The sequence below is a fragment of the Phocoena sinus genome, chromosome 11 (genome assembly GCF_008692025.1).
Source record: "Phocoena sinus isolate mPhoSin1 chromosome 11, mPhoSin1.pri, whole genome shotgun sequence".
Classification (NCBI taxonomy): Eukaryota; Metazoa; Chordata; class Mammalia; order Artiodactyla; family Phocoenidae; genus Phocoena; species Phocoena sinus.
The window spans coordinates 51,518,988-51,533,954 of NC_045773.1; the positions used below are offsets into that span (position 1 = coordinate 51,518,988).

A 14,967-nucleotide genomic window follows, 5' to 3' on the forward strand; every position below is an offset into this window, starting at 1 on the left:
CTAAACTTAAAGCGTATTCAAGAACGATGCAGGTGAACTACATGCGGAAAGAACGCCACAGTTATTAAGACACTTTATACCTAGAAATTAGCAAAGATCAAGCCTACTGATAACAGCCTTAAGTCCCTTTCCTTCTAGTAAGTTTGTTAATCAACAGACCACATGGAACCTCCACCCAGACCCATTCTAGAAGTCGACTCTTTCCAGGGTGGGGTCTAATAAGGAAATTTAGAAGGAGTCTAAGAGGATAGTTTGCGTAACTATTGGCCCAGGACAGAATGTAGAAAATGGATGTTGATTCTTGGTGTATTTGTCGTTGGCTGAGAAACTGCCAGGTGTGGCTGCTGCCCGACACTTACCCGCATCCGCTTGATGCCCGCGCGGGTGACCTGCTGGCAGTCGTACAGCTCGAGGCGCTCCAGGCCACGACAGTTCTCCAGGTGCTCCAGGGCCACGTCAGTGATGAGGAGGCAGTTGTCCAGTTCCAGCACCCGCAGCCTCTCGTGGCCACAAGGGCTGTTGCTCAGGTGCAGGATCCCATCATCCGTGATGAGCTCACAGTGGGACAGGCTCTGGAATGAGGGGAAGCACAGATGTTTGCCGGACCCTCTCATTCCAAGGCTCACGGCCCAGGAAGAGCAGGGAAGCCGGCCCAGGCAGCGTCCCTGGGAACCACTGAGCAGCGGGAGGATGGAGCACAAAGCTGTGGGCCCATGGTCAGCGGCTTCTCTCACCTTCCCGCCAGGTAAAGATGGGAACCGACACTGCAGAGGGCGGTCTGCGCCGTGAGGATCCTGAACTCACCTCTTCCCGCAAACAGCGAATCTACAGCTACACACGGAACAGCTTCCTCCAGAAAAAAACATAAAAACTGGCTGAACGACTCTCCACGTTGGGCAGATGAGAGAAGGCCCACTTGGAAGCGGAAGGAGAGGCTGGGCCACAGTCTGTCATGAACCCCACCCCAAGCGCGGAGACCCCCGGGCAGGAGGGAACTCATAACCTGGAGCTTCTCACTGAGGAGCGAATGGTTTAGAACGGTTTAACCCCACATCAGGCACCTGAACGTCTAGCTGGAAAAACCAACCCGCTGACCTCCGGAGACCCAGAGACCACAGCAATGTGAGGAGGAATTCAAAGGACTTTCACGCCCGGGCCCTCCCCACCCCCAGGGCCCAGCTGATGGAGGGGAGCCCAGCCTGGGTGTGGGAGGCTCGCCTGCTAGGTGACACATTGGGGGGCCTGCTGGGGTGCCCGCAGGGCCTACAGATGGGCGGGGGCCATCTTTGCACATTCCCTCTGCCGAGCTCCAGCCACTGGATGACATTTTCTTTTTTAAATTCTGGGCTTCTTCCTTCCCGGTGAGCACTATTTCGCATCCTCTCCTGGCCCTGCCTCTGCCTCGCGCCAGAGTGCCATCCTCATTCTCTGTCTCTATGTTTCTCTCAGGGGGAGAGTTTCACGTGTGTCTGGTGCCCCAGTTTTTGCAGCTGTTGCCAGGGGACACGTCCATCTCCTGGCCTGCAGGGTCCCACGGGACTGTAACCAATGGAGAGATTGTTAAGTGGCTCCCACGTCCCGGGATCAGCAAGAGAAAACACCCAGGAGTCGTCTTTCTCGAAAGGAGGACTAGGAGCTTGTCCTCACAGCTGCAGCCAGGGGCACAAGCTTCTCATTAAACACACATCCAAGGGCTGACTGTAATCCTTCCTAGAGACCTTGGAGGCTGATGCTGTCTTTGCTCTCCCCTCTGCCATGCTCCAGAGTACCAGTATCTCCCAGAGGGGAGCTTTTACATCTGCCTGGTGACCTGGTTTCTATTTCTGGTGCCCCAGTCTTTGTATAAGGTGCCCATGGGATGCTCCTTGCTCACCTGGCCCTGATGGCCAAAGAAGGCTTGTATTCCTAGGTCCCATGGGACTTTAACATGAAAGAGTTCTTGGCAGGCTACCACCTCCAGGGCACTTTACAGACATCAGGCTGAAACACACCCGCAGCATTTCTGGGAAAGAGGCCTATTTGCTTGTCCTGGAGCTTACAGGGCGGGCTTCAGGTCTGGTACACATCTAGAGGCCTACAGATGTGCTCTCAGCAAAGGTAGGTGCAGGTACATGCCATCTCTGCACTCTCCCTGGCCAGTATCCCCCCAGACAGGAGTTTATGCCCTTGTCTGGGAAAAGTACCAAACCGAGGTCACGGAGCTGAAGAATACAACTGAACTGAAAAATAAAGTAGAAGGCTTCAAGAACAGACTAGATGAAGCAGATAAAAGGGTCAGGGACTTGAAGACATGGCAGTGAAAATCACCCAATCAGAGCAGCAAAGAGAAGAAGAACGAGAAAAAGTAAAGAAGATACCCTAACAGACTTATGGGACAATATCAAGTGGACTAACGTCCTCATTATGAGGGTAACAGAAGGAGAAGAGAGAGAAGCAGGCAGAAAAGCTAATGGAGAAAATAATGGCTGAAAACTTCTCTAGCCTGGGGGAGGAAACACATCCAGATTCAGGAAGCCCAGACGATTCCAAATAAGATGAGACCCATGCCAAAACACATTACAATTAAAATGTCAAAAATTAAAGAATCTTAAGAGCAGCAAGAGAAAAACAACTTGTTATATACAAGGGAACTCCCCGTAAGACTATCAGCAGGCTTTTCAGTAGAAACTTTGCAGGCCAGAATGGAGGGGCACAATATATTCAGAGTGCTGACAGCAATGAAAAAAAATTCCAACCAAGAATACTAAACCCAACAAAGTTATTCAGAACTGAAGGAGAGATGGGAATTCCCTGGCAGTCCAGTGGTTAGGACTCAGCGCTTTCACTGCTGGGGCCCAGGTTCAGTCCCTGGTTGGGGAGCTAAGATACTGCAAGTCGCACAGCATGGCCACAAAAAAAGAACGGAAGGAGAGAGTTTTCCAGACAAGCTAAAGCTAAACTAGTTCATCATCACTAAACCTGCCTTACAAGAAATGTTAAAGGGACTTTGTTAAGCTGAAAAGGGCACTAATTAGTAACAAGAAAACATATGAAGGTATAAATCTCACTGGTAAAGGCTGTGATAAATCAGGGTGAAAGATAAAACTCTGTGGCATCAAGAAAATAATACAGTCTTTATTGGCTGTTATTCTTTAATATAATAGCTGAAATTCTTAGATAGCTTCTAGGACCAATGAGCTGCATTAATATTTTAAAAGTCAAAAAAACTGGCTCTGGTACTGAAGAGGAAACCAGCCCCCCAATTATCAATAGAACCTGCTGATGACATCCTACAAACTAAAAACTGAAGTAACAAAGAGGATCCTTAACCTCCTTTGAACAAACTTCATGAACTCCTCTGTGTTCTTTTGAATCTGGAGTTCCCCTTGTTTGCAACTATATTTGACTTATTTTCAAAGAAACATGATGCGTTTCCCTTTCAAAATGGCCTTCTAGATTTGGTTTTTGTGAGAGTACAAGGCCCTTCCTCCCTTGAGGATCACAGAGCAGCTCCTGGAAGGGGTGGGGTATGTGCACACTTGCCTCCTTCACATGTAAAGAAGAACCGGGGAACTGAAGTTTAGCAAATGAGGTATGATAGTTACCTGGCTCAGGGCTAGTGGTCACTTCCCTCATTTCTTCCTGCTTGCAGACCTTTAGTAAAACCTAAAAACCAGATTTCAAAATTCTGAATCTATGGAGCTTTGCCCCAATAGCATTGGCTCCTCTGAGCTCCCCCAGGCTGGGGGAGGACTCCCTGGGGTGGACCCCAGGCTCCAGCATGGAGAGCACTGTCTGGCCCTCCCCCAGGGAGGTGGGGACCAGCTGCTCCTATGCGCGTGTCCCAGGCGCACCTGGGCTGCCCCGCACCAAGACTGCATCTGTGCTGTGAGACCTGCAGTGGCAGAAACGCACGTCCAACCACCCTGAGCTTCCACTCACCCTTGGCTCTACCTGGGGGCTGACAGAGGCGCTGCTACCATGTCCGTAGCAGGGAGAGCCCCTGGAGTATCCGTTAACAAGGATCCAGACACACACTGCTGTGCAATTTCTGAGCGACGATAAAGTCTGTCTCTCCTGATGAATGATCTTTTCACTCTCCAGTGCCTAGAACAGTGCCCGGCGTGTAATGCTCCTCAAGAGGTGTTTGTAGAGTGAATTTGATGAATATAATCAGATTTAATCCACAGCATTTCCCTTTTCTGTGTGGGCTACTAGGCATCTCCAAAGCTAAGTTTAGATTTCAACTGCAACTGTTTCCCTGCTTTTCTGCTAATAATCCTCCAGGTATTTTTCTTTTTTATTTTCATCTGAGGCTCTTATCTTGGACTTCTGGGTTTTATTATAGTTTATCTTTTACTCTAAGTCCCCTTTCTGGAAGTAGCTTGTATGAATATCGGGGAAGATGGAGAAGATTTCAGTCACCAGGATCCCCGCTGGGGAGAACACTATTTGGAAGACATTTCCTGACCCGTCGCTGAGGTGGGCCTGCACTCCTGAGGAAGCAGGAGTTAGGGAGCTGGTGGAAGGCCTTGTCCCGTGCACACAAGAGACGACACTGCCCAAGGGGTGGGAGTCCAAGTCCAGGGTATCTCTGAGTCGGGGAGAGAGCCCTTGGGCAACAGGGAGGAGGGAGGTTAAAACAGGAAACAAAGCACAGGGCTCCTAACCTTCCCCACACCTCTGAGAAGCAGGCCATCTCAGGGACACGGGGACAAGGGGTGGAGAAAGCCCATCAGACAACTGGTTCTATCAATTATAAAACCAGATCAGAACTAATTTGGGAGTAAAGACATTAGAACGACAAAATTATCTGCAGGTGTGTAGAGGGAAAACAGTTTCTGCAGAGAATCTGGAAACAGGTAGGTTTCTGACTATCTCTGAAATCTGACACCAAACTCAAAGTCCCAGAGCTGTCCAAAGCCCAGCACACTTGTGCCTGAGGGAGAAGCATCCAGAAGGAATGTGGAAATAAGGAAAACTGGTGGGGAGAGTAACTCAAGGCCAAATGGAGCTCTAATGATGTTATAAAATCCTAGCCCTTGCTGACAGAGCAAGTTCAAAGGGGATAGAGAGAGCTGGCTTAAAAATCTGTCGTGTATCTCAGGGCAGTGGAAAGACCAGACCCCACGGAAGCCACGAGATCTGGGTCCTTTGGGCAGTTGTGTAAATCTGGGCAAGCTTCTTAACCGCTCTGAGCCTCAGCTTCCTCACTGATAAAATAGGGATATCCATGGTGCTCGCATCACAGGGCTGTGTTGGGATTCAGTGAGTCAGTGTATCTGGTGGGAGCAGGCAGCCAAATGGCAGCCGGATGGGAAATGTGCATGCGACGTCTGCATGGCTGAGAGTGTCAATGACACTTTTCATTGCTCATTCTAGATCTTTCAGTATATTCTAATTCCCCCCCCCGCCGTAGATATTTGAGCAGATACGAAATGTAATATAAGGATGGCCTCATTTTAACCGTGCTAACTTTCACTATACCTGACATGATGAACATGAATTTGAGTAAGGACGCTGGTCCCTGTATTAGGTTCACACCCTAAAATGAAAGCAGTGACATTTAGATACCCTGCCTCCCAAGTGAGCCCACCGCACAGACCTTTGAAACCAAGAATGATGACACCCTATGGAAAGGAAGGCTCCTGCTGTAGTACGGGGGTTCTTTCATCCCTAAGAGGTGAGTAACGTAACAAAAAGCTCAGACTCACCAGGGCTTGCAGTTTAGGACAGTGAATGGAGAGCTGGATGAGTGTGCTGTCGGTTATCTGGAGAGAAACACGTGGTGTCAGTGTGGCTTCTACACCAGAACTTAATACCTAATCCTGCTTCTCCTGAATACAAGAATCAAAAGGTGCAAAAGAGAATTAAAAACTCATCTCAAGCACACACGGGCTGGGAGCCCGAGGGACAAAGGGACAAAGAGGGTCCCCCAAGATTCTTCTCTGTAGAGTCACCTCATCACTGGACATGCAAGCTTATTTCTCCCTTAAGTTTTGTGAAAATGAGTCCTTTTGTTTTTTTAATGTTTGGCAAAAGATGGTGCTATCCTGAACTTGGCTGTAACTCTGATGACTGAGAACAGCCCAAAGTTTATGCACCCCCCTCCCGTGGCCCTCACAGGTTCCCAAGCCCTTACACCTATGCTGGGGCAAGGAGGGTCCAGACAATGGCCAGCTGGCATCTCTGGTTACGCCTGTCAGTGGCTGAGGGGCGCCCTGCAGAGCTGTCAGGAGTCCACTCACCAAGATGCATTCTTCGAGATCCATCTTCTCCAGGTCATGACAATTCTGAAAAAGTCCGTAAGAGTCCATAAGACACCCCATTCCGAAGATGACCCAGTGAGCCAGCACTTTTGAGCAGGTGCCCTTTGAATCATATTCACTTTGGAAATGGGCATTAGGGCTGCATTTCCTTCTCTCATCCTGGAAAGGCAGTTGTCTGCGCCTTCCCAGTGGCTCACAGGTATCAGCACAGAGATTTTAGCCATGGAATGGGCTCTGGGAGGTTGTGGGGGTGGGCGCTCAGCCACGGTGGGGATGGTGGAGGGCTGGGGTAGGAGGAAGAGTGTATCAGCATCCCCAGGAGGACATGGGTTCTGGGCAGCAGGCCACAGGGGCCCCACAGTGGTTGGCACTGGCAGGGCAGTGTGGAAAGAGAGGGCAGAGGCAGAGCCCAGCCCAGCTGAGGGATGCTACTGAGAGGCTGAGTCGGGGTCTGTGTGAGGAAGGGCATCTCCTGGCAGGGAGGAGGCCCTTCTCATTGGGGTCCCACCTGACCAATTGAGAGTGAGGTCCACGCCTGGTACAGGACCTGCCTAGCTTTCCAGCCTGCTGGGGAAAATTCAGAACACCCCCCACAAGGACTCTATTCTACTTGGTGCCTGTCATTTCTGAAGGTAGTTTTTTGCACACTCCAAGACCACTCCAATTCACTTTGACTAGGGAGGTGAATTAGAGTTTGGTTTGATTTTGTAAAACCTCTGTCTTACCCGAGCTAAAAGTGTAAAGCCTGCATCAGTCAAATGGGAACATCGGGCAGCCTCCAAGATCCTGGGATAAGGAGTGCACAGAAGACAAAGTGGCGACTGGTTAACAACAGAAAAGCGTACTTTACAGTGCTTGAGTTTATTCCACTCTGACACAAAAATGAGGCTCAGGAGGAATGTGACCTGCCCAAAGTCCCATCCCAAACTTGGTCCGTAAATCCAGGAATCTTCCCACAATACCAGCACATGGTTGCTGTTTTTAGATATTATTCTAATATGTGTTGACTTCTAAACAATTAAAATGTACTTTCGCTCAACAAAATCATCTTGATATACTACATTTATTGAAATTCCCAGTCACCCTAAAGGAAATTTTAAAAATTCACAGCCAATGAAAACATCCATGCTTAACAGGGATGGATGCTTAAATAATATTTTTAAGTTAAATTACTCCCTTACAGCAATAATTTTGACCTCCTTTCTGACCAGTTTTGACCACCTATATTCCTTCTACCATGCAGAAACATCAAAATTCTCTAGAATCTTCCCTAATTCAACAGTAAGAAAAATGGGGAAAAGGCAAAATAAGACAATCCTCAGAAGGTATATAACCAAAAAAAGGGGGGGGGCGGGGGGGGGTACTTCTTTGGCAGTCCAGTGGTTAGGACTCCACGCTTCCACTGCAGGGGTCATGGGTTCGATCCTCACCCAGGGAACTAAGATCCTGCATGCCATATGGTGCAGCCAAAGGAAAAAAAAAAAAGATATCTAACTGGTGTATGAAAAATGGATCAGTTTCACTGAGAAGTAAAGAGTAACAAAACAAGTATCTTTTTTCTGCCTCTTTTGTAGGGGTTAAGGTTGCTGGTTCTAAAATCAAACTCTACAAGTTCAAATTCTAGTTTTACTTCTTACTTATCATGTGACCCAGGATAAATTAGGTGCTTTTCTTTTTTTTTTTTTTTTTTGCGGTACGCATGCCTCTCACTGTTGTGGCCTCTCCCATTGCGGAGCACAGGCTCTGGACCTGCAGGCTGAGCGGCCATGGCTCACGGGCTCAGCCGCTCCACGGCATGTGGGATCTTCCCGGACCGGGGCACGAACCCGTGTCCCCTGCATCGGCAGGCAGACTCTCAACCACTGCACCACCAGGGAAGCCCCATGTGCTTTTCACTGAGTCTCAGTTTCTCCTCTGCAAAACAAGTGAGAATACAATACCTACACTTCCTAGCAATGCAGTGAGGACTAAGTGAGACAATGCTTGTGAAAGTGCTAACAAAGAGCCTGGAACATATATGAGTTCAACTGATGTTAAGCATGATTAGTATTTTGGTGCCATTATTAAAGTTTTAATATTCACAATATTACATGGAGAATCAGAAAATAAATCATTATTTGTTAAAACTTTTCTTCTTGCTAGGGAAAAATGATAAATAAGGTGGCTGTGATTTTTCCTCCTTCTGTCCATTTAGCAGCTGGTTTAGAGGAGAACCTGGTGCCATTTGGACATGAGGCTATCTGCTCACATGTCAAAGTAATATCAGGGCAACGAATAGCCAAAACAATCTTGAGAATGAAAAACGGAGCTGGAGGAATCAGGCTCCCTGACTTCAGACTATACTACAAAGCTATAGTAATCAAGATAGTATGGTACTGGCACAATAACAGAAATATAGATCAATGGAACAGGATAGAAAGCCCAGAGATAAACCCACACACATACGGTCACCTTATTTTTATATAAAGGAGGCAAGAATATACAATGGAGAAAAAATAGCCTCTTCAATAAGTGGTGCTGGGAAAACTGGACAGCTACATGTAAAAGAATGAAATTAGAATACTCCCTAACACCATACACAAAAATAAACTCAAAATGGATTAGAGACCTAAATGTAAGGCCAGACACTATAAAACTCTTAGAGGAAAACATAGGCAGAACACTCTATGACATAAATCACAGCAAGATCCTTTTTGACCCACCTCCTAGAGAAATGGAAATAAAAACAAAAACAAATGGGGGATTCCCTGGTGGCACAGTGGTTAAGAATCTGCCTGCCAATGCAGGGGACGGGTTCGAGCCCTGGTCCGGGGAGATCCCACATGCCATGGAGCAACTAAGCCTGTGCACCACAACTACTGAGCCTGTGCTCGCTCTAGAGCCCACGAGCCACAACTAATGAAGCCCGTGCGCCTAGAGCCTGTGCTCTGCAACAAGAGAAGCCACTGCAATGAGAAGCCCGCGCACTGCAACGAAGAGTAGCCCCTGCTCGCCACAACTAAAGAAAGCCCGCATGCAGCAACAAAGATCCAATGCAGCCAAAAATTTAAAAAAAAAAAACAACTAAAAATAGAACTACCATACAACCCAGCAATCCCACTACTGGGCATATACCCTGAGAAAACCATAATTCAAAAAGAGTCATGTACCACCATGTTCATTGCAGCTCTATTTACAATAGCCAAGACATGGAAGCAACCTAAGTGTCCATCAACAGATGAATGGATAAAGAAGATGTGGCACATATATACAATGGAATATTACTCAGCCATAAAAAGAAACGAAACTGAGTTATTTGTAGTGAGGTGGATAGACTTAGAGACTGTCATACAGAGTGAAGTAAGTCAGAAAGAAAAACAAATATCGTATGCTAACACATATATATGGAATCTAAGAAAATGGTTCTGAAGAACCTAGGGGCAGGACAGGAATAAAGACGCAGTAGACTTGAGGACACGGGGAGGGGGAAGGGTAACCTGGGACGAAGTGAGAGAGTGGCATGGTCATATATACACTACCAAATGTAATAGAGATAGCTAGTGGGAAACAGCCGCATAGCACAGGGAGATTAGCTCAGTGCTTTGTGACCACCTAGAGGTGGGATAGGGAGGGTGGGAGGAAGACGCAAGAGGGAGGAGATATGGGGATATATGTATATGTATAGCTGATTCACTTTGTTATAAAGCAGAAACAAACACACCATTGTAAAGCAATTATACTCCAATAAAGATGTTAAAAAAGAAAAGTAATACCAGGGCGAGGCAGATCAGGTGGGCACATGAGTGAAGTCCATCAGGAAACTAAGGCTCAGATTCCCTGGTGGTGGACAGTGTGGGACTCTCCACACAGCCTTAAATGAACTAGATTACAGTGTCCCACCCCAATACATCTGACAAAAGCCAACAACACAACCACTGCCTCCGCCTCAACCCACTGCCAGGCCTTTCTCCTCCTGCAGGAAGCCCTCCCAGTCAGCCCCAAGCTCTGAGTTGCAAAGCTGAAAGCGTGGTGCACTCACTGAAGTCTTGGGCAGTTCAAGGCTAGGGCTGTGAGGGAGGCATCCGTGAGGTTGCCGCAGCCAGACAGGCAGAGGGCCTGCAGCCGGTGGCAGCCCCTGCAAATCTGCACCACGCCTTCATCCGTAACGCGCTGGGGAGAACCAAAGCAGAAAGGAAAATCAGAAGGCACGGGCAACAGTGAAATGGGAGCCGCAGACAAATGGAGTCCCCTGTTAGTCAACTAGTTTAGGTTGCCAGTTACTAGCATTTTATCCTGATAATTTCATCAAAATAAGGTGAAGTACAGGGAAGACAGATATTTATGTTATTTCTGAACAGCTTTAAAATATTCAAGCATTACTAATGGAGAGTAAAATTTTTAAATTCCATTTTTCTACCCAGAATCGTTTGATTTTTTTTTCAGGAAATATAAACTTGTGTTAAAAATCAGATTTAATGAACAGCTCATGAGACTTGCTTAAGTGACATTAATTTTTGGTTGAGTTTCTACATATTAATGCTTTAGATATCTACTATATAAATCATATACATGTATTTTTATGTTGTCTGAAATGTTTTAGAAAATAGCAAAATTAAGTAAATCACTAAATTATTAATAAATGGCTTAGGATTCTATGAATTTAGCCATGAAGATTCAAATTAATCTTTATTTGAATATGCTAATTTATGCAGAAATAAACAGATACATTTATATCATACTTCAAGCCACCTGCCAGTGCTACCCTACATGCAATTCAAGGTCCTATTTTTGAACAGTGCAGCCCCGTAAGGTCAATATTTGCCCAGAAGATAGTTTCTGCTTTACCTCCCACCATTAGGGACCCTAGGTTTATGATTCATTTACTAAATGCCAAATACAAGGGATTTCTCTTACTTTTCTCAAAATTGACATTCTCCTTGAGAAACCCAGTTGGCCATAGCAAGCACCCTCTCCAATTACCAATATTTACAATGGCAGTGAAGAAAAACCATCCTTCACAGGCTAATAATGCACTGATGAAAATCACACCTTGCTCTTGAATATGCCCTTTATACTTCAAAGCACTTTCATATCTGTTATTTCATTTTATCCACTGAGACACCATGAGAGGTGTCATCACCCCCAGTTTATAAGTAAAGACAAGACACTGAGACCTTACCAGGAACTGTTTAGGTTAATGACTAGTTCACAGCATTCCTGATGTCTTAAAATAAACCAAGACCCTGATCTATGCTGTTTTTAGGGGAAGTGCCCATGGCTTTGTATTGGCCTTTTTGTTTAGATTGCTGTTCTTCCATTCTGTGGGAAACTGGGAGATCACATAAGGACACAGGATGTGACATAAGGGTGTGGCAATCCTCCCACCTGCCTGGGCTGCTTCCCAGCAGGGCCCCAGCAGGTTCCTGACGGAGGGAACAGGAACAGGAGGGAGCTCACGTAAAAGGCATGTTACTTACTGAGCAGGACTGTAGGTTGAGGCTCACAAGCTCATGGCAGTAATTCTGAATGTGTTTCAGAGCTTCGTCTTCTAGCTGAGTGAATGGAGAAAACAAAAAAGAGATGGAACCAGGTGAGGGGACAGTGGGGCACAGGTTCCATAATCACGTGCGCACACCTAACATTAGATACACGTTAGACAAGCCAGGCCGTGAGGACTCCCGGTACCTGCGTGCAGCCCCTCAGCAGCAGGGCTCTCAGGCCGCGACAACCCCGCACCAGGGCCTCGATGCCATCCTTCGTGATCTGATCACACCATGACAGGTTCAGGTACTCCAGGTGCCGACAGCCCTCACTGGAGAACAGGAAACAAAACCACACATGTGCAGTCCATCCCACGGAGACTTTAGGACCAACTCTGAGCTTAGTAGCCCACAGGCAGTTCAGGGGAGAGAGACCTCTGTAACCCGAGTCGCCCACTTCCTGCTCCAATGGGACCGTGAGAAAGGTTTCAGACACACCAAAATGCTCAGAGCTTTGGGTATTTCTCATGACCACTAACAACAGGTACTCTTACCTGATCCCCTTTAAGGAGCTGTTTGTAATGGACACACAGGAAGTCAGATCCAGATGTTTCAGCTTGGAACAGAATCTGCTAAGGCTGTAACACGTGCTGAAAAAAATCAGATGCACTAAAGGTATTTTCAACCACCTTTCTCTCCCCTCACTCTTCCCACGGCCAACCAGTCACCAAAGTAATTTCCACTACTTACCTGTCAGTGATTTTTGTGCACCCATTGAGGTTTAAATGTTCAATGTTTCTGCAGTTCTGTGCAAAGGTCCTAAAATGAGAAAACATTTTAAAACTCCCTGCAAGTTGCTAGGCAGCCACTAGAGGGCATGTATAACCATTTACATTTAGAACAATGCTCTTCAAATTTTTATTTTATTGTGGAAAGGATACTTAACGTGAGATCTACCCTCTTAACAAGTTTTTAAGTGTATAATATATAATTGTTGACTACAGCTACCAGTGTTCTTCAAACTCTGATGAGCACCTGAAACAACTGAGGTTCTTCTCATAGCGCAGAATCTGATGGTAGATCCAGGCAAATTGCTTGGTGGTCTGCATTTCTAAGAAGCTCCCGAGCGATACTAGTGCTGCTACTCTGGGGACACCACTTTGGAAAGCAAAGCCCTAGACTGACTACACATCAGTTGAAACTCTTCTTCACTCAGATTTTGGCGGTCATCTGAGAGTAGAGGTCTGGCTCCCTGTTCCTTCTCCTCTGTAGAAAAATCAGCTGGCAGCAAGGGGGCTTGAGTCTTGTGCCATGCTGTCACTTGGTTACCCCAGGGCCCTTCTGGAGAAGCCATCTCCGGCCACCGACAGGGTCAGTAATTGATCAGTATCAAGAACCATCATTTACTGATGAGGACACTGAGCCATGAAGGGTGATGTCCTCAATGATTTGTGGGCTGGCAGCAAGGCCAGAGCAGAAAATTAAACATCCCTTACTCACCACTTATTCCTTAACATATTCAGCAAGGACTGGCTCAGGTCATCTGCATTTTCCTGAAATATGGCTTCTGCAGTATCTTATAGGACTGAATCCTGATGCTTCCATGCATACCCCTAAGTCTCCAAAACCTGGCCTCAAACCAGATGTCACTCTTACCTGTTACTTCTGCTCTGCTACGGTACAGGGAAAGGGAACTCAGCTGGAGCCTGGTGGACTCCCTGAGCTGAGGATATGGAGCCAAAAGTCTGAGCAAGGCAATCAGAGGTATCAGAGAAGAGTACAAGAATGGAGAAAATGTCAGAGATCTGCGGAGCGTTCCCCTCAGGAATTCAGTCGAGTACTAGTCAGAGTGTGCATGTGAGGAAGTTACCCAAAGCCAGGGAAAGACTCAACAAGCAGCATCAGAGGGGACAGCAGCCAGAGCTCACCCAGGGCCGTGAATAGTAAGTACCCATTCCCACCAGACAACAGTGACAAATGTCATAATTTGTGGGGCACTGGGTAGCGTACTGAGAAGCGTCTTGCTTCAGGAGTGGAGTACAATTATCCCTAGACTAACCACTGCTTTGGTCCAACCCAACAAATTAAAAAAAAAAAAAAGATCTCAAAGGAACTACATCCAAGTAACTCAACTGCATCTCAGAACAAAACTCAAGTATATTTATAGGAATACAAAAATATTCTGCACCCAAAGTAACATTCACAATGTCTGGCACTGAACAAAAAATTACCACCCATTCAAAGAAGAGGGAAAAATATATCCATAATGAGGAGGAAATTCAATCTATCAAAGCTGACCCAGAAACTAGAAATAGCAGACAAAGGCATTAAAAGTTATCATAACTATGTTCTGTAGAATACAGTTCTATGAAGCTAGAGTGAAGATGTTACATTAAACATCTGTTTATTAAACATGTTATGTTTATTAAACACGTTATATAGAGACATGAAAGATATACAAAGATACAAATTAAACTTTTAAATATGAAAACCACAATGGCTGAGATGAAAATTTACTGGATGGGATTAACAGCAGATGAGACATTGAGGAAGAAAAGATTAGTGAACTTAAAGACACAGCAGGAGAAAGTATCCAGAATGAAATATGGAAAGAAAACAAGAAAAAAAGAAGAGAGCATGAAAGAACTGTGGGACAGCTTCAAACAACCTAATGAACATGCAAGTGGGGTCCCTAAAGAATGGGAGAGTGGGGCGGGGGGGAAGAAATCTGAAGAAATAAAGGTCAAAAGTTTTATGACAAGACAGTTATAAACCTACAAGTCCAAGAAACTCAAAAAATTCCAAACACAAGAAACATGAAGGAAAATCCACCAAGGCATAGCTTAACCAAATTGGTCAAAACCAGTGACAGAAAAAAACATTAAAAGCACCCAGAGAAAAAAGATATGCCTAATGCAGAGGAATAAAATAAGGGTGATAGAAGATTTCTCACCGATAACAGAAAAGAAAACAGAGGAGCAGCATCTTTAAAATACTGAAAACAAAAAACTCAACACAGAATTCTATATTCAGCAAAAATATTTTTCAAAACTGAAGGGAAAATACAGATTTTTTCAGGCATAAGTCCTTAAAAAATTCATCAGATATGCAGTGCAAGAAATCTTAAAGAATATTCTCCAAGCAGAAAAAAAAAAATGACATAAGAAAATTTGTGTCTACACAAAGAAATGAAGGATACTGGAAATAGTAACCACTTGAGTATAGAGAGCCAATTTTTTAATTATTTAAATCTCTTTAAA

The 14,967-nt window shown here is 45.7% G+C and overlaps 1 protein-coding gene across 12 annotated transcripts in view; it reads right to left on the reverse strand.

The window, feature by feature from the left end:
* Positions 1 to 14,967, reverse strand: part of FBXL2 (F-box and leucine rich repeat protein 2) — an 86,714-nt gene that overhangs the window by 8,193 nt on the left and 63,554 nt on the right. For 4 of the 12 annotated variants that reach the window (XM_032647952.1, XM_032647951.1, XM_032647959.1 and 1 more), the window contains 9 exons: positions 12,458 to 12,526; positions 12,262 to 12,357; positions 11,913 to 12,039; positions 11,705 to 11,779; positions 10,267 to 10,397; positions 6,974 to 7,034; positions 6,228 to 6,272; positions 5,694 to 5,750; positions 360 to 572 (listed from right to left, as the gene is read on the reverse strand). In XM_032647952.1, coding sequence (XP_032503843.1) covers positions 360 to 572; positions 5,694 to 5,750; positions 6,228 to 6,272; positions 6,974 to 7,034; positions 10,267 to 10,397; positions 11,705 to 11,779; positions 11,913 to 12,039; positions 12,262 to 12,357; positions 12,458 to 12,526 — 874 coding nt within the window. Of the gene's footprint in view, positions 1 to 359; positions 5,751 to 6,227; positions 6,273 to 6,973; positions 7,035 to 10,266; positions 10,398 to 11,704; positions 11,780 to 11,912; positions 12,040 to 12,261; positions 12,358 to 12,457; positions 12,527 to 14,967 lie in introns of those variants that run through there. The other 8 variants (XM_032647954.1, XM_032647953.1, XR_004352099.1 and 5 more) reach the window with 6 other exon arrangements.